The sequence below is a fragment of the Eubalaena glacialis genome, chromosome 4 (assembly GCF_028564815.1).
Source record: "Eubalaena glacialis isolate mEubGla1 chromosome 4, mEubGla1.1.hap2.+ XY, whole genome shotgun sequence".
NCBI classification, from domain to species: Eukaryota; Metazoa; Chordata; class Mammalia; order Artiodactyla; family Balaenidae; genus Eubalaena; species Eubalaena glacialis.
In genome coordinates, this window is record NC_083719.1 from 62,173,131 (window position 1) to 62,197,288 (window position 24,158).

Below are 24,158 nucleotides of genomic sequence, written 5' to 3' on the forward strand. Positions count from 1 at the left end.
CTAGCTTTTTTCACTAAGCATAATGCTCTGGAGATTCATCCAGGTTGTTGTGTCTCAGTAGTTCATCCCTTTTTATTCCTGAGCAGCATCCATGGTATGGATGGACCACAGTTTGTTTAACCATTCACCAGTTGAGGGACCTTGGATTGTTCCTGGTTTGGGGCTATTCTGCTAAAAACATTCGTGAACAAGTTTTTGTGTGAACATAAGTTTTCATTTCTCTGTGATAAATACCCAGGAGAAGAGTGTAATTGTTGGTTCATATGGAAGTTGCATGTTTAGTGTTTTTAAATTTTTATTTATTTATTTTTAGATGATTTTTTTTTTTTTGGCTGCACACCACAACTTGTGGGATCTTAGTTCCCTGACCAGGGATTGAACCCGGGCCCTTGGTAATGAGAGCCAAGGGAGTCCTAACCACTGGGCCCGCTAGGGAATTCCCTGTTCAGTGTTTTTAAAAAACTGACAGTATTTTCCAGAATGGCTGTACCATTTTACAGTCCCAACTACAACATATGAGTGATTCAGCCTCCACATCCTCACCAGCCTCTGGTGTTGTCACTACTTTTTTTTTTAAGCTGTTCTGATAGGTGTGTAGTGATATCTCACTGTGGTTTTAATATTTATTTCCTTAATGACTCATGATGTTTTATCTTTTCATGTGCTTATTTGTCATCTGTATATCCTCTTGGTGAAATGTCTCTTCATGTCTTTGCCCATTTTCTTTTTTTTCGGTTGTGCTGGTCTTCATTGATGCGCGTGGGCTTTTCTCTAGTTGTGGCGAGTGGGGGGCTACTCTTCGTTGCAGTGTGCGGGCTTCTCATTGTGGTGATGGCTTCTCTTGTTGGGGAGCACGGGCTCTAGGTGCGCGGGCTTCAGTAGTTGCAGCACGCAGGCTCAGTAGTTGCGGCACGCGGGCCCCAGAGTGCGTGGGCTTCAGTAGTTGTGGTGCGTGGGCTCTAGAGTGCGTGGGCTTCAGTAGTTGTGGCATGTAGGCTCAGTCGTTGTGGTGCAGGGCTTAGTTGCCCTGCGGCATGTGGGATCTTCCTGGACCAGGGATCGAACCTGTGTCCCCTGCATTGGCAGGTGGATTCTTAACCACTGACCACCAGGGAAGTCCTTTGCCCATTTTCTAATTGAAACTTTTTAATTTTAAGAATTTATTTTTACTGTTGAGCTTTGAAGTTTCTTTATATATTTTGGATACTAGCCCTTTGTTGAATATGTGGTTCTCAAATATTTTTTTACATAATTAAGCAGAATTTAAAATGAACTTTAAAAAATAATTGAAATCATAGGCTTAAAAAATGTAAAATCTCGTGGTACACATTTAAGGCTCTGGATTTAGGTGTTTAAGTTTGAATTCAGACTGTGCTGTTTTTATTAGCTGTGTGACCTTGGGCAAGTTACTGAATAATCTTGGTGACTCAGTTTCTTATCTGTAAAATAGGGATTAAAAATAGCATATATCGTAGCGGGTTGTTGTGAGAATTAAATGAGTTAATACATGTAAAGAACTTGGATGTTGCCTGGATCGTAAGTGCTGAAAATGTGTTAGTTATTATGCTGTTTTTAAAAATTGTGCATTAATTTGCCTAATTGTGCATTATTTGCCTAATTTTAGTTTTCTTCTTTTAATTTCATAGTGGTTGGATTTCATCCCTTACTGGTCTCAACAAAAGTATTCCTGTTGGAATCATGATGATAATCATAGCAGCACTTTTCACAGCATCAGCAGTCATCTCACTAGTTATGTTTAAAAAGGTAAGTGAAATTTCATGTCTGTAAATTTTTTTAGTGAACCTGATATTCAGTTCTCATTTTCGCATTTTGCTCTTTATTTAGTGTAACCTCAAGCCATTTGGTGGTGGTTCTTATGCAGGTTTGCTCTCTGAGGATTACTTTTTACAATTAAAAGTTATGCATAGATAAATTTTAGAGAATTGCATCACATTTAATGTTTCCTGTAGATAGGGAATATTTTTAAATTCTGTTAACTGAAGGCTTCTTTTATCAATTGAAGAGTCAACCTCATTTTTAAAATTTGTATCTTTTTATATATTCTGATTTCTTTTTTTGAATATGAAACATAGTAGACCGATTAATAAATAGAAGTAAAACTCTTGTGTGGTATGTGCATTTTATTTGCATTTAAAATTTAAAGACACTAAATTATTTTATCTAAGAGTATAAAGTGAGCTGGTAACAGATTCAGGCTGGATTATGGACTGAATTTTATTTTTAGTAACTGCCCAATTATCTTAGCTATACAGTTGGCCCTCTATATCCACATGTTCCACATCCTCTAATTTGAGCAACTGTGGATTGAAAATATTAGGGAAAAAAATATTCCAGGAAGTTCCAAAAAGCAAAACTTGAATTTGCCACACAATGGCAACTATTTACATAGTATTTACATTGTTTTTACAACTATTTATATAACATTTACATTATGTTAGGTTTTATAAGTAATCTAGAGATTGATTTCAAGTGTAGGTATGGGACAGATGTGGGGAGGATGTGCGCAGGTTACTTGCAAATACTACGCCACTTTGTATGAGGGACTTGAGCACCCTCCGATTGCGGTATCCATGGGCGTGGGGATGAGGGTATCATGGAACCAATACCCACAGATACTGAGGGATGACTGTGCCTCCTCCTATCGAATTCCCATGGCTGTTTTCACTGCCTTAAAGAAAATCATTCCATAGGGTAGGAGAAAGGTCAGTTTTTTTAATATATAAAGTTTTATCGTGCCTTGGGTATGTATTTTTGATATTCTACACATGTTCCAACATAATATAGAGACCCTGTGAATAACACCTATGTTTTAAAATAATACTTTTTGGTGGGTCTCACATTAAGGAAAATAAGTCCTTAAAACATTTTTTCTTTGTTTTTTTTTTGCTCTGTGGCAACTTGAGCATATGTACAAGGATTGCACAGAAATAACTGTACCTTATATTTAAGAAAACTGCATTCTTGAAATATTTTGCTTGTACATTTGTCTTTTATCCTTCTCAAAACTCTGTGAAACCTAGGCTATGTTCTTTCTGTTCATATTTTGCTACTCATTTTCCCTCTTAAAAGCTTTTACTTCTTTTTAGAAATACACATATATAACTATTGAAACTCCACTTTCTAAAGTTACTAGATCCTATACCAGCCTTTTTTTCCGTTTTCCTCCTCCTTGGACTCTGAAGCCTTCTATTCTACAGGTGGCCCCTCTTCCTCAGCCTTTATGGTTATGTTCTGATTCTCCTGCCTCTGAGGCTAGTCTTTCTCCTTCATTTCTTTGTTCAGCTCGTAAGTAAAGGTCTTCTTAAATGCAGTCAGGTCTCCGCTCTTTGTGCTTGCTCTACAGTATTTTTTCCTTGGGAATTTCAACCTCCCTCTTTGTTTCAGTTTCTTCCCTACCTGCATGAACTAGAATGTTGGAGTTGAAAGACAATGCTTTACACAAACATTTAGTTGCATCTTCAGGTGGCTGTTTATATCTCCAGTTGATTGGTATCATCATCTCACAGTAATGCATCATAAACTCATTCTTTTCTCAGAACCAGCACTCCTTCCAGAAGTTCTGATTCATATTCAAGAAACATTTATTAACACCACATATTATATGATTCCACTTATATGAAATGTCCAAAATAGATAAATCTATACAGACAGAAAGTAGATTCGTGGTTGCCTATAACCAGGGGTGGGGTAGAGGGTGACTGGAAATGGTTATAGAATTTCTTTTTTGGGGTGATGATGAAAAAGGTCTATGAATATACTAAAAACCATTGAATTGTACACTTTACAAAGGTAAATTGTATAGTGTACAACATTTATCTCAATGAAGCTGTGTTTTAAAAAGGAAATTTATTAAGTACCTATTATAAATGAGTGGTTCTAAGTACTTTTTCATGTGATTCCATTTAAAAATTATGTCAGTACTTTGTCAGTGCTTCCATTACTTTTTTACTCACTTTCCTAGATACTTTCTTAGTGTCTTGTTCCATCTTTCTCTTCCTTTCCATTTCCAACCTCAGCTAACCCAGAGATCTTTTTACAGGTTGCTCATACCCCACTCCCACTTCCTTCAGTTCACTTTATGTATAGTTACTATTTTAATCTAAAAAAAATCCCAAACAAACCCAGCACTCTGAAGATTTTTGAAGTGGACTTCAGGTTGGGGAATGGGATTGTGGTGGTAGTGGTAGTAGGGCTGGTGGTGACCTTTCACAACTCCCGGATCCAGACTTTATACTCCATTCAAAGTTACTGCTTGGTTTCTTTAAATACATCACGTACATTCCTTTGTCTCAGTTTTTGTTCATGGTATGTTTCTTGACCTCTGGGTTACTTTATCTTCTCTGCCAGTTGAAGACTTACAAGTGCTCTTTCAAGACCTAGTTCCAGTCTCATATTCTTTGTCTGTGAAATAAGGAATTTAGATGAGATGATTTTATTAAGTACAATAAATGGAGATAATATAAACTAAAATATAGTTTGAGCCAGCTTTCGTATTTGTAACGGCAAGGATTTCTTTTAATTTGATAGAAATTGAGATCCAATGAAAACACCTGATTTTTCTTTTTATTTTCTTTTCCAAACTTGCTCAAAACTTGCTAGTTTTTTCTTCCCTTCCAATTTCATTGAGATATAATTGACATAACAGCACTGTATAAGTTTAAGGTGTACAGCATAATGATTTGACTTACATGCGTCATGAAATGATTTTTAATAAGTATAGCAAACATTCATCATCTCATATAGATACAAAATAAAAATTTTAAAAACGCTTTTCCTTGTGATGAGAACTCTTAGGATTTACTCTCAACAATTTTCGTATATAACATACAGCACTGCTAATTATATTTATCATGTTGTGCATTACATCTCTATTACTTATTTATCTTGTAACTGGAAGTTTGTACCTTTTTGACTATCTTTATCCAATTCCCCTTCCCCCACCCCCTCGCCTCTCATAACTACAAATCTGATCTCTTTTTCTATGAGTTTGTTTGTTTTTGAAGTATAATTGACACTATGTTAGTTTCTGGTACACAATATAGTGATCTGATATTTCTGTATGTTTCAAAATGATCATCACAGTAAGTCTAGTTACCGTCTGTCATCATATAACGGTATTCTATTATTGACTATATTCCCCACACTGTACATTTTAAAAGAAAAAAGTCCTTTGGGGCTATGTAGCCATAGTTTGTAACCACTAGGAGTCAGGCTTTCCATAAGCAGTTAATGCCCTCTAAAAGTTATCTGTGCACACTGTTTTGGCTCTAGAATAGTTGCTTTTAATTAGGCTATTCTGTGTCTCCAGTACCAGCTAAACGGTGCTCTGTGGTATATATTTATTTCAATGGCAATGAATACAATTTTGAGAATTTTGTTGACATTCTGAAGTCCTGCATAATTTGGAGTTAGCTAATCACTGGTGTCTAAAGTGCCCAGTATGAGCACTATGGTATCTTTGTTTTCCCCATAGTGTCATCTTATAATCCAAATTTAAAATAATTGAAATGCAAGAATATCTGTCTCTTGTACCTCTTCATAGATAAGGGAATAGTTTAATCCTTACCTTTCGCAGATAGATTTTTAAAATTTTCTTTTAGATTATTCCCAAACAATATTTTTTTTACAGGCCCATCTTTTTATAGTAAGCTATTAGAAAGAATTAAATAATAGTTTTGGGCTAAGGGAGAGGTATTATAAATGGGTCAAATAACAAATGAATGAGTCATAGGAGATTATATATCAGGGGAATACAAAATTTCCCCCATCCTTTAATTGATATAAGAGCTAGAATAACTTAGTATGGTAGAGATAAATAGATAATACATAATTTGTATTTCCTTTGGGACCTAGTTTTGAATGGTTGTTTTTCTATGAAATTAAAAAAATTGTTAATAGACTTTGTCCACATTAATAAAATAATTGTTAGTAGTGATTTTTTTGCACTTCAGAAGAATTTTAGAAAAAAGTTATTTCACTTCTTTAAAAAACAAGTTTTTAAAGTACTTAAAAATTTTTTTCTATACCAAAATATCTGTTTTGCAAATAATTTTTATTTTGTGTGAGAGTATAGAATTGGGGTATATGATCCACAATAATGAAAAGTCTCATTTATTAGTTACATTGGTGTTTTACAGTAAATGCTTTGTGAAGCTATCCTACTGTATATAAAGTGATAGTCTTCTTAGATTAAAAGTGAATTTCACTTTCTTTGAAAGCATTGTAGTTGTTCACTACCCTCCCCCACCCTTTTCTTTCTGATTTATTTTGGATCTAGGACAGAATGCTGATAATTTTACTGTAATATGTTTCTGTACTGTCACAAACAGGCATGCTGCTTCTCTCTCTTCCTGTCTCTGAATCGTCCAACACTAAGGTCTTTTCTGATTAGGTATCAATTTCAGATGATTCACTTTGCCTATTAAAACGCTAGTCCGCATGCTGCTTATCTTCATCCAGGGGACACAGAGTAGGTACAGTAATACTTTTGAATCCCTAGAAAAATTGGCACTCTGAGCAGGTTGTTTATATCTGTCATCAGTTGGTATCCTTAGTATGTTCACTTTTTTTTTTTTGATTGCCCAAATCTTAATTTTGTTATCCTTTTCTATAAATACTAGGCTAGTTACTTATTAGATCCCAAACCTCAGTTAATATAACTAAATTGTTGTGAATTATCTTTACCTAGGCCTCTTCAAATTCGGTGGATCTGCTAGTTTATAATGCTGTACATATGATATTTTCATCCAAATAATCTTTATATGCATATTTTAATAGCTTTATTACTGAGATGTAACTCACATATCATGCAGTTTACCCATTTAAATTGTATAATTCAATGCTTTTTGGTATATTACATTATTAATTTTTAAAAATTGTGGCTCTACATAAAACATAAAATTTGCTATTTTAATAATTTTTAAGCGTATGATTTAGTGGCATTAATTACATTCACAATGTTGTGTAACCATTACCACTATTTCCATTTTTCATCACCCCAACAGGAATTCTGTGGTCATTAAGCAGTAACTCTTCAATTCCCCCTCCCACCAGCCCTTCATAACCTCTAGTCTATTTTCTGGCTCAATGAATTTGCCTATTCTAGATACTTCATATAATTGGAATCAAACAATATTTTCCTTTTGTGTCTGGCTCATTTCACTTAACATAAAGGTTTATCCATGTTGTAGCATGTGTCAGAATTTCATTCTTTTTTATGGCTGACTAATATTCTACTCTGTGTATATACTACATTGTGTTTATTAGTTTGTTGATGGACACTTGGATTGTTTCCACCTTTCTTCTACTGTGAATAGTAGTGCTACTATGAATATTGGTGTACAAGTATTGCTTTGTCTCTGCTTTCAGTTCTTATGGGTATATACCTAGGAGTGGAATTGCTTGGTGGTCATATGGTAATTCTATGTTTAGCTTTTTGAGGAGCCATCAAACTGTTTTCTGCAGTGACTGCACTGTTTTACATTCCTGCCAGCAATGTGCAAGGGTTCCAATTTCTCTGCATCCTCGCCAACATTTATTTTCCATTTTCTGATTATAGCCATCCTAGTAGGTAGGTGTCAAATAGTATGTTCACTTTTTTTTTTAAAATTTTTATTTATTATTTATTTTTCGCTGTGTTGGGTCTTCGTTTCTGTGCGAGGGCTAGAAACTAGAGAATAGTTGCGGCGAGCGGGGGCCACTCTTCATTGCGGTGCGCAGGCCTCTCACTATCACGGCCTCTCTTGTTGCAGAGCACAGGCTCCAGACGCGCAGGCTCAGTAGTTGTGGCTCACGGGCCTAGTTGCTCCGTGGCATGTGGGATCTTCCCAGACCAGGGCTCGAACCCGTGTCCCCTGCATTGGTAGGCAGATTCTCAACCACTGCGCCACCAGGGAAGCCCAGTATGTTCACTTTTAAAACAATTAACCGCTGAGGTAATTGCAAACTAATAAGCATTTTACTTTGTAACACAGGTATAGTCTGCTAGAGTAGTACTGAACTTATTTGGTAACTTTTTTTAAATAATGAGGATGATTTGGAGCCATTTGTTTAATCTATAGGAGATATAGAAACAAATAATTGTTCAGTGACTTCTACCACAAGTTACTATGTGTTCTGGGGGTATAACTATGAGTGGAAATTGCCACTTCCCCTCAAGGAACTTAAAAAGCATGTAGGATATAAGACATGTGAATAAACCCTGCAAAAGAAGAGTCACAATATACATCCCTAAAAGTCTTGGAAGTGCTGACAAAAGGGAGAGCCACAGCTAGTTCAGGCAGAAGGAGGACAGCAATATTTAAGATAGACCTCAAAGGATGAGTGGAATTTCAATAGTATGAATCTAGAGTAGTAGTTAAAGAGGTTACAGAAAGGGTATCTGACCCAGATCTATGGGGAGGAGGGTTCATAGAGAGTTTCTAAGAAATGTTCAATTGAAAAAATTAGGCTTAGAGGTCCAGAAGTTTTTTCAAAAACTCAAAATGAGAATGAAACAATTTTCAAAAACTCAAAATGAGAATGAAACAATTTTCAAAAACTCATTTTTCCCAGCTTTAAAAAATGTTGAAATCATTTTGGTATGACAGGGATCTTAAAAGCATGATTTCTTTTTTTTTCTTCCAGTTTTATTGAGATATAATTGACATACAGCACCGTATAAGTTTAAGGTGTACAGCATAATGGTTTGACTTACATACATCAGGAAATGATTATCACAGTGAGTTTAGTGAACATCCGTCATCTAATATAGATACGAAAGAAAGAAAGATATGAAAGAAATAGAAAAATATTTTTACTTGTGATGAGAAGTCTTAGGATTTACTCTTAAGAACTTTTGTATATAACATACTGCAGTGTTACTTATATTCATCATGTTGTACATTGCATCCCTAGTACTTATTTGTCTTATAACTGGAAGTTTGTGCCTTTTGTGCCTACTTTCATCCAGTTCCCCCTCCCTCCACCCTCTGTTTCTCATAACCACAAATCTGTTCTCCTTGTCTATGAATTTGTTTCTTTTTGAAGTATAATTGATCTCTAACACTGTTAGTTCCTGTTATACAACATAGTGATTTGCTATTTCTGTACATTTCAAAATGATCACCACAATAAGTCTAGCTACCAACTGTCACCATACAAAGATATTACATAATTATTGACTATATTCCCCACACTGTACATGTCATACCTATGACTCATTTATTTTGCAACTAGAAATTTCTAATCTTAATCTCCTCAGCTATTACTCTCCTCCCTCCACCCCCTCCCCTCTAGCAACCACCTGTTTGTTCTCTGTATCTATGATTCTGTTCCTGTTTAGCTATGTTTGTTCGATCGTTTTGTTTTTTAGATTCCACATGTAAGTGGAATCATACAGTATTTCACTTAGAATAATACCCTCTAGGTCCATCCACGTTGTCACAAATGGCAAGATATCATTCTTTTTTATAGCTGAGTAGTATTCCATTGTGTGTGCATATGTGTGTGTGTGTGTGTGAGTGTGTGGGTGTGTGTATGCCACATCTTCTTTCTCCATCTATTGATGTGCACTTAGGTTGCTTCCATATCTTGGCTATTGTAAATAATACTGCAATGAATATATATCTTTTCACATTAGTGTTTTCATTTTCTTCAGATAAATACCTAGGAGCGGGTTTGCTGGCTCTTTTGGCAGTTCTCTTTTTAATTTTTTGAGGAATCTCCATACTATCTTTGATAGTGGCTGCTGCAATTTGTATTCCCACAAACAGTGCACAAGGGTTTCCTTTTCTCCACATCCTTGCCAACACTTGTAATTTGTTGTCTTTTTGATAATAGCCATTCTGATAGGTGTGAGGTGACATCTCATTGTGGTGTTGAATTACATTTCCCTGATGATGAGTAATGCTGAGCATGTATTCATGTGCTTGTTGGCCATTTGTTTGTTTTCTTTGGAAAATGTCTATTTAGGTCTTCTGCCCATTTTTAAGTGAGGTTGTTTGTTTTTTTGATGTTGAGTTGTATGGCTTCTTTGTATATTTTGGATATTAACCTCTTGTCAGATAATATTGTTTGGAATATCTTCTCCCATACAGTAGGCTGCCTTTTTGTTTTGTTGATGGTTTCCTTCACTGTGCAAAAGCTTTTTAGTTTGATGTAGTCCCATTTGTTCATTTTTGCTTTTGTTTCCCCTGCCTGAGGAGACATATCCAAAAAATATTGCTAAGATTGATGTCAAAGAGTGTACTGCCTATGTTTTCTTTCAGGAGTTTTGTGGTTTCCAGTCTTACATTTAGGTATTCATTTTGCATTTATTTTTGTTTATGGTGTTAGAGAATGTTCTAATGTCATTCTTTTACTAGTAGGTGTCCAGTTTTCCCAGCACCACTTATTGAAGAGACTGTCTTTTCTCCATTGTATGTTCTTGCCTCCTTTGTTATAGATTAATTGACCATAAGTACATGGGTTTATTTCTGGACTCTATTCTATTCTATTGATCTATGTGTCTCTTTTGGTGTCAGTACCATAGTGTTTTGATTACTGTAGCTTTGTAGTATAGTCTGAGGTCAGGGACTGTGATTCTTCCAGTTCTGTTCTTCTTTCTCAAAATTGTTTTGGCTATTTGAGGTCTTTTGTGTTTTCATACAAATTTTTAAATTACTTGTTCTAGTTCTGTGAAAAATGCTATTGGTATTTTGATAGGGATTGCATTGAATATTAAGATCGCCTTGGGTAGTATGGTCATTTTTAGCAATATTAATTGTTCCAATACACGAACACAGTATGTGTTTCCATCTGTTTGTGTCATCTTCAGTTTCTTTCATCAGCGTCTTATAGTTTTCCAAGTACAGACGTTTTACCTCCTTAGGTAGGTATATTCCTAGATATTTTATTCTTTTTGATGCAGTTGTAAATGGGACTGTTTCCTTAATTTCTCTTTCTGATACTTAATTGTAAGTGTATAGAAATGCAATAGATTTTTGTATATTGATTTTGTATCCTGCAACTTTACTGAATTCATTGATGAGTTCTAGTAGTTTTTTGGTGGCATCTTTATGATTTTCTATGCAGAGTATCATGCCATCTGCAAACAGTGATAGTTTTACTTGTTTCTAATTTGGATTCCTTTTATTTCTTTTTCTTGTCTGATTGCTATGTGTATTGCTTCCAATACTATGTTGACTAAAAGTAGAGAGGCTGGGCATCTTTGTCTTGTTCCTGTTCTTAGAAGAAATGCTTTCAGCTTTTCAACACTGAGTTTGATGTTAACTGTGGGCTTGTGATTTGTGGCCTTTGTTATGTTGAGGTATGTTCCCTCTGTAACCACTTTGTAGAGTTGTTATTATAAATGGATGTTGAATTTTATCAAAAGCTTTTTCTGCATCTATTGAGATGATCATATTATTTTTTTTCTAAAATTTGTTAATATGGTCACGATTCATTTGCAGATATTGAACCATACTTACACCCCTGGGATAAATCCTACATTATGATGGTGTATGATTCTTTTAATGTATTGTTGGATTTGGTTTGTTAATATTTCGTTGAGGTTTTTTGCATCTATGTTCATCAGTAATATTGGCCTGTAATTTTATTTTTTTGTGATATCTTTGGTTTTGGTATCAGGGTGACGCTGGCCTCATAGAATGAGTTCAGAAACATTTTTTCTCTGCAGTTTTTGGAATAGCTGAGAGGGATTGGTGTTAACTCTTCTTTAAATGTTGGTGGAATTCACCTGTGCAGCCATCTGGTCCTGGACTTTTGTTTGCTGTGAGATTTTTTTAAATTACTGATTTAATTTAATTCTTGGTAGTTGGTCTGTTCCTATTTCTTCCTGATTTAGTCTTTGGAGATTGTACATGTCTAGGAACTTATTTGTTTCTTCTAGGTTGTCCATTTTATTGGCATATAATTGTTCATAGCAATCTATTATGATCCATTATATATCTGTGGTGTCAGTTATCACTTCTTTTTCATTTCTGATTTTACTGATGTGGACCCTCTTTCTTTTTTTCTTGATGAGTCTGGCTAATGGCTTATCAATTTTGTTTACCTTTTCAAAGAACCAACTCTTAGTTTCATTGAACTTTTCTATTTTTTTAGTCTCTATTTCATTTATATCTACTCTGTTCTTTATGATTTCTGTTAACTTTGGGTCTTGTTTGTTCTTTTTCCAGTTACTTTAGGTGTAAGGTTCGGTTGTTTATTTGAGATTTTTCATTTCCTGAGGTTGACTTGTATCACTCTAAACTTTACTCTTAGAAACTGCTTTTGCTGCTTCCCATAGATTTTGGATCATTGTGTTTTTGTTTTCCTTTTTCTCCAAGTATTTTTTTAATTTCCTCTTTGATTTCTTCAGTGGCCCATTGTTTGTTTAGTAGCATATTGTTTAGTCTCCATGTGTTTGTGTTTTTTACATTTTTTTTCTTGTAGTTGATGTCTAGTCTCACAGCGTTGTGGTCAGAAAAGATGCTTGATATGATTCCAGTTTTCCTAAGTTTACTGTGACTTGTTTTGTGGCCTGCCATGTGATCTATCCTGGAGAATGTTCCTAGTGCACTTGGAAAGAACGTGATTCTGCTACTTTTGGATGAAATGCTCTCTATCTATTAACTTCATTTGGTCTATTGTGTCATTTAAGGCCAGTGTTACCTTATTGATTTTCTGTCTGAATGATCTGTCCATTGATGTAAGTAGGGTGTTAAAGTTTGCTAGTATTATTGGGTTTCTGTCAGTTTCTCCCTTTATGTGTGTTAGTATAGTAATTCCCCTACATACAAACGAGTTCCATTCCAAGAGCGCGTTTGTAAGTCCAGTTTGTTCGTAAGTCCAACAAAGTTAGCCTAGGTACCCAACTAACACAATCAGCTATATAGTACTGTACTGTAATAGGTTTGTAATACTTTTAACACAAATAATACATAAAAAAACAAACAAATGCAAAAAATAAAGAAAACATTTTAAATCTTATAGTACAGTACCTTGAAAAGTACAGCAGTACAGTACAATAGCTGGCATACAGAAGTTGGCATCAAGTGAACAGGCAAGAAGAGTTACTGACTGGAGGAGGGAGAAGGGGTGGGAGATGGTAGAGCTGACGGATCATCAGCAATAGGAGATGGAGGGTAAGCTGCAGTTTCACTCATGCCTGACGTTGATGGAACACATCTTTGAAAGTTCACAACTTGAAGGTTCGTACGTAGGGGACTTACTGTATGTAGTCTGTATATTTAGGTGCTCCTATGTTGGGTGCGTATATATTTACAACTGTTATACCTTTTTCTGGATTGATCCCTTGATCATTATTTAATGTCCTTCTTTGTCTCTTGTTACTGTTTGTTTTAACGTCTATTCTGTCTGGTATAGGTATTGCTACTCCAACTTTCTTTTCTGTTTCTGTTTGCATGGAATACCTTTTTCCATCCCCTCACTTTCAGTCCGTGTGTGTTACTTCAGATCTAAAGTGAGTCTCTTGTAGACAGCATATATATCAGTCTTGTTTTTGTATTCATTTAGCCACTCTATGTCTTTTGATTGGAGCATTTAGTCCATTTACATTTAAAGTAATGACTGTTAGGTATGTATTTATTGGCATTTTGTTAATTGTTTTTTGGGTTATTTTTGTAGTTCTTTTTTCTTTCTTTTGCTCTCTCCCTTGTGATTTGATGACTATCTTTAGTGTTATGTTTGGATTCCTTTCTTTTGTGTGTGTGTATCAATTATAGACTTTTGGTTTGTTGTTACCATGAGGTTTATATATAGCAGTCTGTGTGTGTGTGTGTGTGTGTGTGTGTATGTGTGTGTGTGTATGATTATTTTAAGTTGCTGATCTCTTAAGTTTGAACACATTTTAACAACCCTGCATTTTTACTCCACCCTGCCACATTTACAGTTTTTGACATCATATTTTACATCTTATTTTGAGTATCCCTTAGCTACTTATTGTGGATATAGATAATTTTTCTACCTTTTATTATTACTATTATTATTATTTTAAAAATATTTATTTGGTTGCACCACGTCTTAGTTGCGGCAGGCAGGCTCCCTAGTTGCGGCTCACAGGCTGCCTAGTTGCAGCTCGCCGGCTCCTTTTAGTTGCGGCATGTGGGCTCCTTAGTTCGGCAGGCAGGCTCCCCAGTTGCGGCTTGCCGGCTCCTTAGTCGTGGCTCACCGGCTCCTTAGTTGTGGCATGCATGTGGGATCTAGTTCCCCAACCAGGGATCGAACCCAGGCCCCCTGCATTGGGAGCACAGAGTCCCAACTACTGTGCCATCAGTGAAGTCCACATTTTTCTACTTTTGTCTTTTAAGCTTTCTACTAGCTTTATAAGTGGTTAATTTACTACCTTTACTGTTTGTTTGCCTTTGCCAATGAGATTTTTCCTTTTGTAATTTTCATATTTCTAGTAGTAGCCTTTTCTTTTCTGATTTGAGAAGTCTCTTTAACATTTCTTATGAATCTGGTTTTGTGGTGCTGAACTCTTTTAGCTTTTGCATGTCTGTAAAACTTTTGATCTTTCCTTCAAACTGGAAGGAAAGCCTTGCTGAGTAGTCTTCTTGGTTGTAGGTTTTTTTTCCATTCATCACTTTAAATATATTGTGCCACTCCCTCTGGCCTGCAGAGTTTCTCCTGAAAAGTCAGGTAATAGCCTTATGGGAGTTTCCTTGTATGTAACTTGTTTCTTTTCCCTTGCTGCTTTTAATATTCTCTCTTTATCTTTAACTTTTGCTATTTTAATTACAGTGTGTCTTAATGTGGTCCTCTTTGGGTTGATCCTGTTTGGAGCTCTCTGTACTTCCTTGACCTGGATGTCTATTTCCTTTCCCAGGTTAGGGACGTTTTCAGCTATTATGTCTTCAAATATGTTCTCTGTCCCTTTTTCTCTCTTCTCCTTCTGGGACCTCTATAAAGGGAATGTTAGTACACTTGATGTTGTTTTGGAGGTCTCTTAAACTGTCCTCATTTTTAAAAATTCTTTTTTCTGTTCAGTTTGAATGATTCCACTGCTCTCTCTTCCTGTTCTCTGATTTGTTCCTCTGTATCATCTAGGCTACTGTTGATTCCTTCTAGTGTGGTTTTAATTTCAGTTATTGTATTCTTCAACTCTGTTTGGTTCTTCTTTGTATTTTCTAACTCTTTGTTAATCTTCTCACTATGTTCATCCATTCTTCTCCTGAGTTCTTTAAGCATCCTTATGATCGTTACCTTAAATTCTTTATTGTGTAGATTGCCTACTTCCACTTCACTTAGTTCTTCCTTTGGGGTTTTATCTTGTTCCTTTGTTTGGAACATATTCCTCTGTCACCTCATTTTGGCTAATTCACTGTTTTCATTTTTCTGTATTTGGTAGCTTGTTACATTTCCTGATCTTGGAGAAGTGGCCTTATGTAGGAAATGTCCTATGTGTCCCAGCAGTGCACTCCCCTCTGGTCACCAGAGCTGTATGCTCTGGGGTTCCCCCATAGGTAGGTTGCATGGGCCCTTTTGTTGTGGTATGCTGACTACTGTGGGCAATCTGGTAGGCATGGCTAGCCCCCGGTCTGGTTGGTTGCTATGCCCTGCCTTGTGTAGAGGCTGCCAGCCACTGATGGGCCAGGCCGTGTCATGAGGTGGCTAGTTACAGAGCCCCAGGGGGTCCCAGGGCTAGTTCTGGCCCACTGCTGGGTGGAGCTGGGTCTCATGTTGGCTGGTTTGTATGCTAGGTGTCCCAGATCCCATGTTGGCCTACTGGTGGGTAGGGCCAGTTCCTGACATAACTGTCTGCCATGTCCATGGTGTGTTGAAGCTGGTGTTGGCTTTCTTTTGGGTATGATTGGGGCCCAAGGGGTCCCAGGGCTAGTGCTGGCTCACTGGTGGGTGGACCCAGGTTCTGGGGTCTCTGGCTGCATGGCCCTGGAGATCTGGGGATTGATGTTGGCCAGTGGTTTGTGGGGCTGGGTCCTGGGTTAGCTGGGGGCTCTGGGGATCCTAAGGCTGCTGGTCTGCTGGTGGGTCAGGCTGTGTCCACCTGTTAGTAGCTTCGCCTGAGGTGTCCCAGTTCTGGTGCTGACAGGTTGGTGGGTGGGACCAGGTCCCGGCCCTGGTAAGAAGGATTCCAAAATGGCGCTTTCTATCACCAGTGCCCTTGTGGTGGCATGAGCTCCCCAAATTGGGTGCCACCAGCATCTGTATCCCCTAGGTGAGTTCCAGTTGCCTCCTGTGTCTCCAGGAGGCTGTTCAAGTGGGTCTGACCCAGGCTTCTTTCAAATTACTGCTTCTGCCCTGTGTCTCAGAGCAGGTGGCATTTTGTGCATGCCCTTTAAAAGTGAAGTCTCTGTTTCCTACAGCCCTCTGACCAAGCCTTGCTGGTCTTCAAAGCCAGACGTTCTGGGGGCTCACCTTCCCAGTGGAGGACCCCAATGTGGGGCTCGAACACCTCACTTCTCAGGGAGAATCTCTGTGATTCTAATTATCCTTCCGTTTGTGGATCGCCCACCCAGGGGTTTAGGCCTTGACTGTACCGCATCTCTGCCCCTACTACCTGTCTTATTGTGCTTCCTTCTGTATAACTTTAGTTTTAGTAGATCTTTTCTGCTAGTCTTCAGGTCTTTCTCATCAATAGTTGCTCTGTAAATAGCTGTAAGTTTGGGTGCCCGTGGGAGGAGGTGAGCTCAGGATCTTCCTACTCTGCCATCCAAAAGCATGATTTCTTGATAATGGTGTTCTGGAAGCATTAATGGAAACAATACATTTGGATTATTTTGTTTAAATAAAGTACCATGGTTTTTAATTTCCATAGTATACAATATTTTGTGTGTCATTCAACCACATTGTACACTAAGATATTTTTGAAGATACATTAAGGAAGCAGGATTCTTTTCAGGAGTTGTGTCTTGGCTGTGACACTTTTGCAGATATTTTAAAGTTAATTTTAATTTTTATTAGTCTAACACATTTACATAATTCTCATTTGATCCTCAGGAAAACTCTGAGAGACAAATAGGACAAGAAATATTCTTGTTGTATGAGAAGTAAACTTGAGGTTTTGAGTGGTGTCCAGCCCTGCAGAAGGTAGTGGAATCAGTAGGTACCAAATCTAGTGTCCTTTCTGTGTTACTCCTAGGACTAAATATGTAGGTTAGTGCAATTCTCATAAGTAGAAGAGATAGCAAGTATTTAAGTTGTTTAGTTTTTGCTTTTTAATTACACTGTTTTATCTTAAAACTATCTCCCTGATTTCTTAAGGAGTGTGTTATCAATAGATATCAGCAGATATCACTGAAACATAACAGGGAAATGGTAAGCTTTTTGAGCTGTTGATCCTTGTAAGTAGCCCATCATCTTGCTGGGACACTGAAATGAAGAATCACCCCTTTCACATGGATATTGTGGATCTAATGCAGTATTTGAGCATTGTGCACTGAATACATATGCAGTCTTTTCCCTCTAGGTGGCTCTCTGGGTTTATATAGATACAGACTATTGAGAAATGTGTTATTCCTACCTTTATTTTACCTCTCTGCTCTGTGGGGCTATGAATTACATTTTAAGTAACTAAACCATGAAGTTCATGAATACATAACATCAGCCACTCAATACAAATTTGAAAAAAGGAATAAATTAGAACAGATGTTTGTTAATTACATGCACATAAATTGGGGTGGGGGGAAGGGGGAGAGACAGACAAGTTAACCTGTAATTACTTTGCACTGTGACTAGGTCTAGTAAGTAAAGAAGGTTTATTAGATTTCTATAATACACTTAATTTGTAGGATCTAATCATATGTACTCATTGTGAGATAAATTTCTTGAACATAGGCGTAGTAATTTATCTATATCTTTGATTTTTTATTTTAAAAACTTGGTTTGGAAAGGGAATAAAAATATTTTATACTTATGGTAGTGCTGTGGTACTAAAAGAATTTTAAGGTTCACCAGTATACGTACTTGTCAGTGCTCTCTTTTTCTCCCTGACCCTTTTTTTCTCCTTTTTTTTTTTAAATTTGCGCTTTATTTATTTATTTATTTTAAAATTTTGGCTGTGTTGGGTCTTCGTTGCTGCGCGTGGGCTTTCTCTAGTTGTGGTGAGCAGGGACTACTCTTCATTGCAGTGCATGGGCATCTCATTGCGGTGGCTTCTCTTTGTTGTGGAGCACAGGCTCTAGGCGCACAGGCTTTAGTAGTTGTGGCACACGGGCTCAGTAGTTGTGGTTCGCAGGCTCTAGAGCACAGCAGGCTCAGTAGTTGTGGCACATGGGCTTAGCTGCTCCGTGGCATGTGGGATCTTCCCGGACCAGGGCTTGAACCCATGTCCCCTGCATTGGCAGGTGGATTCTTAACCACTGCGCCAGCAGGGAAGTCCCTCTCCCTGACCCTTTTTTAAAAAAAAAAAAATTATTTATTTATTTGGCTGCACTGGGTCTTAGTTGCAGCACGCAAGATCTTTACTTGTGGCATGTGGGATCTTTTAGTTGTGGCAGGCGGGATCTTTAGTTGTGGCATGTGGGATCTTTAGTTGCAGCATGCGGATCTTTTAGTTGCAGCATGCAGGATCTTTGTAGCGGCATGCAGGATCTTTAGTTGCAGCATGCAGGATCTTTTAGTTGTGGCATGTGGGATCTTTAGTTGTGGCATGTGGGATCTAATTCCCTGACCAGGGATTGAACTTGGGACCCCTGCATTGGGAGCACGGAGTCTTAACCATTGGAACACCAGGGAAGTCCCTCTCCCTGACCCTTTAATACTTTGATCCATAGTAATACGGCATTTGCTTTCGCTACTGTGTATCAGAAGAACTTGGGACTTAGACCCCTTATTTTCCCTGATAGCTCTTCATTCCTTAACTGCTTTCTTCCCTTGGCATCTGTGAAAAGGTCCCTGGTTTTACTCATTCCTCTTTTAATTTCTTGTTGTTATGGGTACCTCTTAAATATTGGTGTCTAAACTTAAGGCTTTGGTACTTGATTTTCTTCTCTTTCTACTTTATGTGTTATCTCTCCATGGACAGTTTCATTACATCAGAGTTGTAGCTACCATTATGTGCCATTGGTTTCCAAGTCCATGTCTCTAGCCCATTCCTCTCTACCTCCAAACCAAATTTTCACCTGCCTGCTGGGGCAGGCTTAGAGTAGGTATTCAATAAACATATGTGCAATGGATGAATGTTTAGAACTTAGCATCTACTCTCCCCCCAAACCAACGTATCCTCTGTATTCTCTCTTTGTGAAACAACTTGCCAGTATCTAAACTTGACTTGAAAGTACTTGACTCCTTCTACTTTTCCTCACTCCACACTTAACTCCACAGTTACTAGTTCCTACGTATTTAGGTTTGGGAAAAGGGCTGACTTGGGTGTACTGCCCCCATCCTCCAAACCTGCTTTGATGACATTCTAGTCAGGCTTCTAATTTAGACCTAATCACAATGCAGTGTAATTACAAGTTCACTTTTCTGTCTCATCTTTCCTCCTCATCTTTTCTCCTCATCTTTCATACCCCCAAGTTTGTAGGTATGTAATAAATAAATATCAATATTTGTCCTAATGTGCCTTGTTATTTCCTTTCTCAAATTTGTATTAGATGGAGTGGCTGATGTTATGGATTGATGTCCTTCATGGTTTATGCATCTTCGAGAGAGATGCTAACAGAAAGAGTATTTTTGAACCCTGCTTATAAAACTCTAAGATTTGAGTGATGAATCAGTATGGACAGATAGCACTCAGAAGTGTTTCTTCTTAAATCCTTTAGGACTTGACTATACACAAAAACTTAAATAGTATTCAGAGTGAATTATCTTTAAGGACACACATATTGCTCACTACATTAAATGATAAAACGATACCATTTGATACAATAGGGGCAGTGGTATATATGTAGCCAACATAGAAATAGGTAAGGTATTATTTTTTTTGGAATTGTCTAGGGTAGTAAATTAATGTATTTAAGTCAGAATGTCTCCTGTTATGTTTAAACCATTCCTTTGTAAGGCTGTAATATCTTAATTAGGTACAGTGGAAAACATAGCTTTTTGCATTTGGTTAAGAAGTCGTTTTTTATATTATTTTTGGTTTGGCATAGGCATAATTATCTCTTCTGCATTGGGGATAAAAGGGAAAAATCTATTTTAAGAAAATATTTACATACCATGTTGTGTGCCACTGTGTGGCTGATGTTCTTGATCTTAGGAATCCTGCCTAGAATCTAGTCTTTTTATCTCTGAGTCATGTTGGGATTAATTGAAGAGCTATTGATAATGAATGCGTAGATTACCACTCATCTTCTCCCACTTTTCTGTGCCTCCGTAGGTACATGGACTCTATCGCACAACAGGTGCTAGTTTTGAGAAGGCCCAACAAGAGTTTGCAACAGGTGTGATGTCCAACAAAACTGTCCAGACTGCAGCTGCAAACGCAGCTTCAACCGCAGCAACTAGTGCAGCTCAGAATGCTTTCAAGGGTAACCAAATTTAGAGTCTTCAAACAATACATTGTTACCTTCTGACTGTACTTTTTTCTCCAGTTACTGTATTCTATAAATATTTTTTTTTGTTCAAAACACACAGTACACACAGCACGTATATTTCCTAATCACTTGTGCATGGGTTAAAACCAGAAAAACTTCCTTGTCTTATTATTTACCTGATAGTTTCTTAATATTTCAGTGCCCCTTGCAAAAAAAAAAATTACATGCGAAATAAATATTCTCCATATTTTTTGGGGGATGAATGTTCAGCGAATTATTTCAGTGGTGACACACTGAAATTAACATGGCACTTATGATTAAAAATGCACTTAGTACTTGCTGCAGTCATTCTTTCAAGAGTCAGACGTAAGGATTACACATTGGAGCAGTAAAGCAATGCTTCATTCCTTTTCCTTATTTATATTGAAAGAAATAGGACATCAGAGACTTACGGATTTTTTAATTGGCTTGCTTTTTAGCAGTTTCACTCACCAGTGAAGAGCCTGTGTACATTTCATGGTAGATAATGTAAATTTTATCTTTTTATTTTCTTTTTTTAGAGTAGTTGATATTTTGATAATCAAGCTCTGATCTTGCATGGTCACCATGTTTCTTAAAAGAATTAGTATTTTGGGTTATGCACTGCTTATGGTTGCAGGATTGGGGAGTTGTTTATAGAATCATAGAAATGATTTTCTGTAATACTTTCTTTTAAATAAAAATTCACTGGGGTGCAATACGAGGATATAATATAATATGCAGTGCATTATCCAAAAGAAAAGGTAGATAATTGATGGAATAGAATGTAGTGATGATAATACCTTTTTGTTTTTAATTTTCAGTATTCATATCATAGTAAAATATTACTGTATGGAAACTTTGGTATATTCTTGTGGCTACTCTTTTTAATTGAACTGAGATTGTGTTTGGCATCTCTTTTCTGGGGTATGTGTGTGTAATTTTTAACAGAGGTATTAAAGTCTAGCCTAACTCCATGTCCAAAAAGAACATAACAGTATTTAAGAAATTTTTCTTTTAGCCTCTCATGTCTAGTTGGCATTAAAAATAAAAAGACCCTGGCACTTCACATATACTTGAATCCCTAACGCACCTCAGTCTTTGAATTTTTCAGACAGACTGAATACATTAAAATTTGTAGCAACAGAAAAAATAAAACATTTAACTTGCATCAAGCAAGAAAATACAGATACAGTTGAATGCATTAATTATGGATATAATCATGTTAAAATTATTACTATGCAGCACAGGACTTCATTCTTATAGTATACTTGGGTTGAAACTTTGAGTCATTTTTAATAACTGATTAAATGACTTAAAGACATTTGTAAAGTCACGATACTGTTGTTTTGGAAGTCATTAGCTAACCTAAAAGATTGCAGAATAATAAGTATTCAACTTGATTTTGAAAAGTAAGAGTACTCTATTAGATTATATTATTTGAGACTAAAAAATTGGCTGGGTGTAAATGGTTATATCACCTTTATTCTTCGCCCCAAATCTGGAGTTAAAATGAGTTTCATGCTGGGGGTAGGATGGTGAGTTCTCACTATTTATGAAAGAAGCTTTGTGTGATACTAGATATAACACGGATCCATCCAGATGGTGTTTACATTTGATTTATTTGGGACTTCGTTGAAGTAATATACTTGGAAGATATTTCTTTTATTCTGATGAAAGTAGGATTCAGAGTATGAATTTAAATCTGTTTTTATGAATATTTCTGATCAGTGATAATCTCTACCTACTTTCTCAACCAAATAAGCCAGTTCAAGTTTTTTAGAGTCTATAATCTTACTGAAACTCTGTCTCATCAGTATGCTTTGTTGAGTGTGGATTTTACAAACATTCAAAACATTAACCACAAAATACAGCAAAAGTACTTATGTCTGTCATTAATTCATCTCTCAAGTTCCTTTTGTTTTTCTTTAAACTGCAAAATGAAAACTTTATCATAGATACTTTCAAAAAATACTGAGATACTTTCCTTTAAGAATTAGGAATGCTTCTCTCTATTCTGTAGAAATCCTCTATTGCTAAATAGCAAAGAATAATTACAACCAACTGTACCTTTTTTTGTTTGGATGGGGGAAATGTTGTTTTAAATTCCAGTTATTTGGGTTAATACAAGCTTATAAGAGAAAAATGTTTTTTTAAAAACATAAATGTGCGTTAAAATGATGGCACTGCTTAACAGTTTAATAAGGTAGAGGGGTTTTTAATTCTTATAATCTCTATTCTCTTAACAATAATTATTAGTAAATAGTCACATTTGCACTCAGTAAAAGATTGGCACTTGTTAGTGTTTTATATTTAATATTAGCATTACCCAGTATCGCAATCATGAAATGGTCTTCACATTGTAAGGATCCATGTCATTTTTCAGTTGGTAATATTAAGTTTTGGCTATTTTATTTCAAACTAAAGTTTTAACACTGGAAAATCATTGCTCAGTGGTTTTTAATTTGGGACTTGGATTATTTATCTAGGGATGTTTGTATATTTTGTCAACGAGTAATATTGCGCTGCCATTACGGTGACTGTCATGGTTCTATATAAATGCCCTCCATCTGTCCCTCTAATGTTGCATGTTTTCAGTGGTTTGGAAGTTTTGTATATTTATTGTATTAACACAGAGTGTCATAAAATAAAATGCTGTTTACTGGATGTTTGTTTGTATAGTTTTAAATACTGTATTAGCACTTCAGAGGCAGAAATTATGCTGAGGGCCTAATGTATATAGAAATAACCACATTTAATTTTTAAAAAATAATTTGTGTATAATTCTGTCACGTGCTACTAAACAAAATAAGTAATATAAAAGACTTAGTTAAAAACTCTCAGCAACATAAAATGACAATTTTTCTGTTGCTTTAGACCTTTGTAGGTAGTCGAACATGAGGTTCACTCATTAACTATTTTGACCACTTTAAGGTCAAAATACACAGACTGTCTAGCAGTTAGTGAGATTCAAAATGGAAAACCTGTTTTGTGGCCCAGATTTTTCCATGTAGGTTAACATGGATGCCTCTGTACTAGTATTGTATTGATTTGATTGAACTTGTGTTCTGTTTTCTAACCTCACTACCTGTTGTTGTTTTATGTACTGATGAAAGTACAAATTTGTGTATTGTTGGATTTTTCACTTGGCTATCTAAAGAGGATATAAAAATATAGTCTAAAATAATGTTCATGGTGAATCTTATTTGAGAAATACATGTTAAATTAAAATAGGAACAGCATTTTCAGTTTTCTGGGTGTTACCTAAAAGTGAGTTTGGATTTTCATTGGATACAGTCCTTCTATAAATCATGTTGAGATAATGTATGGTTTGCATTTTAGAGGGAGTTTATGTTTACTTAAGTTTCTTAGTTTCTGTAAATCATTTGTAGTACTATAATGCTTATACAGTTATTACTTTATCTCTTTCTGAAAACAGACATTAGCATCTAATTTTATATCTGTATTGGTAAAAATCTACGTTTAGACTGTTTATATACAGAATTTGTTACATTTTTTTGTGCAACTTTCCCTTATTAGAATGACCGTGGCCATCACACACCATTTCACTGTTATCTCCTTCCATTTTATCTTTAAGGTAAATGTTTAGAGGAATTTGTTGATTCCATGTGGTTAAGAACTTTAGAGGGGAAGTAAAAGCAGTTAATGTAAAAATAATTGAGGATGGTTAAAATCTAC

General features: G+C 36.2%; 1 protein-coding gene across 2 annotated transcripts in view; it reads left to right on the forward strand.

The window, feature by feature from the left end:
• The window catches only part of SCAMP1 (secretory carrier membrane protein 1), a 117,397-nt gene extending 94,271 nt beyond the window's left edge, over positions 1-23,126 (forward strand). For both annotated transcript variants that reach the window (XM_061189379.1, XM_061189380.1), the window contains 2 exons: positions 1,647-1,764; positions 20,285-23,126. In XM_061189379.1, coding sequence (XP_061045362.1) covers positions 1,647-1,764; positions 20,285-20,449 — 283 coding nt within the window. In that variant the 3' untranslated portion in view covers positions 20,450-23,126. The remainder of the gene's footprint in view (positions 1-1,646; positions 1,765-20,284) is intronic.
• The last annotated feature ends 1,032 nt before the right edge of the window (positions 23,127-24,158 follow it).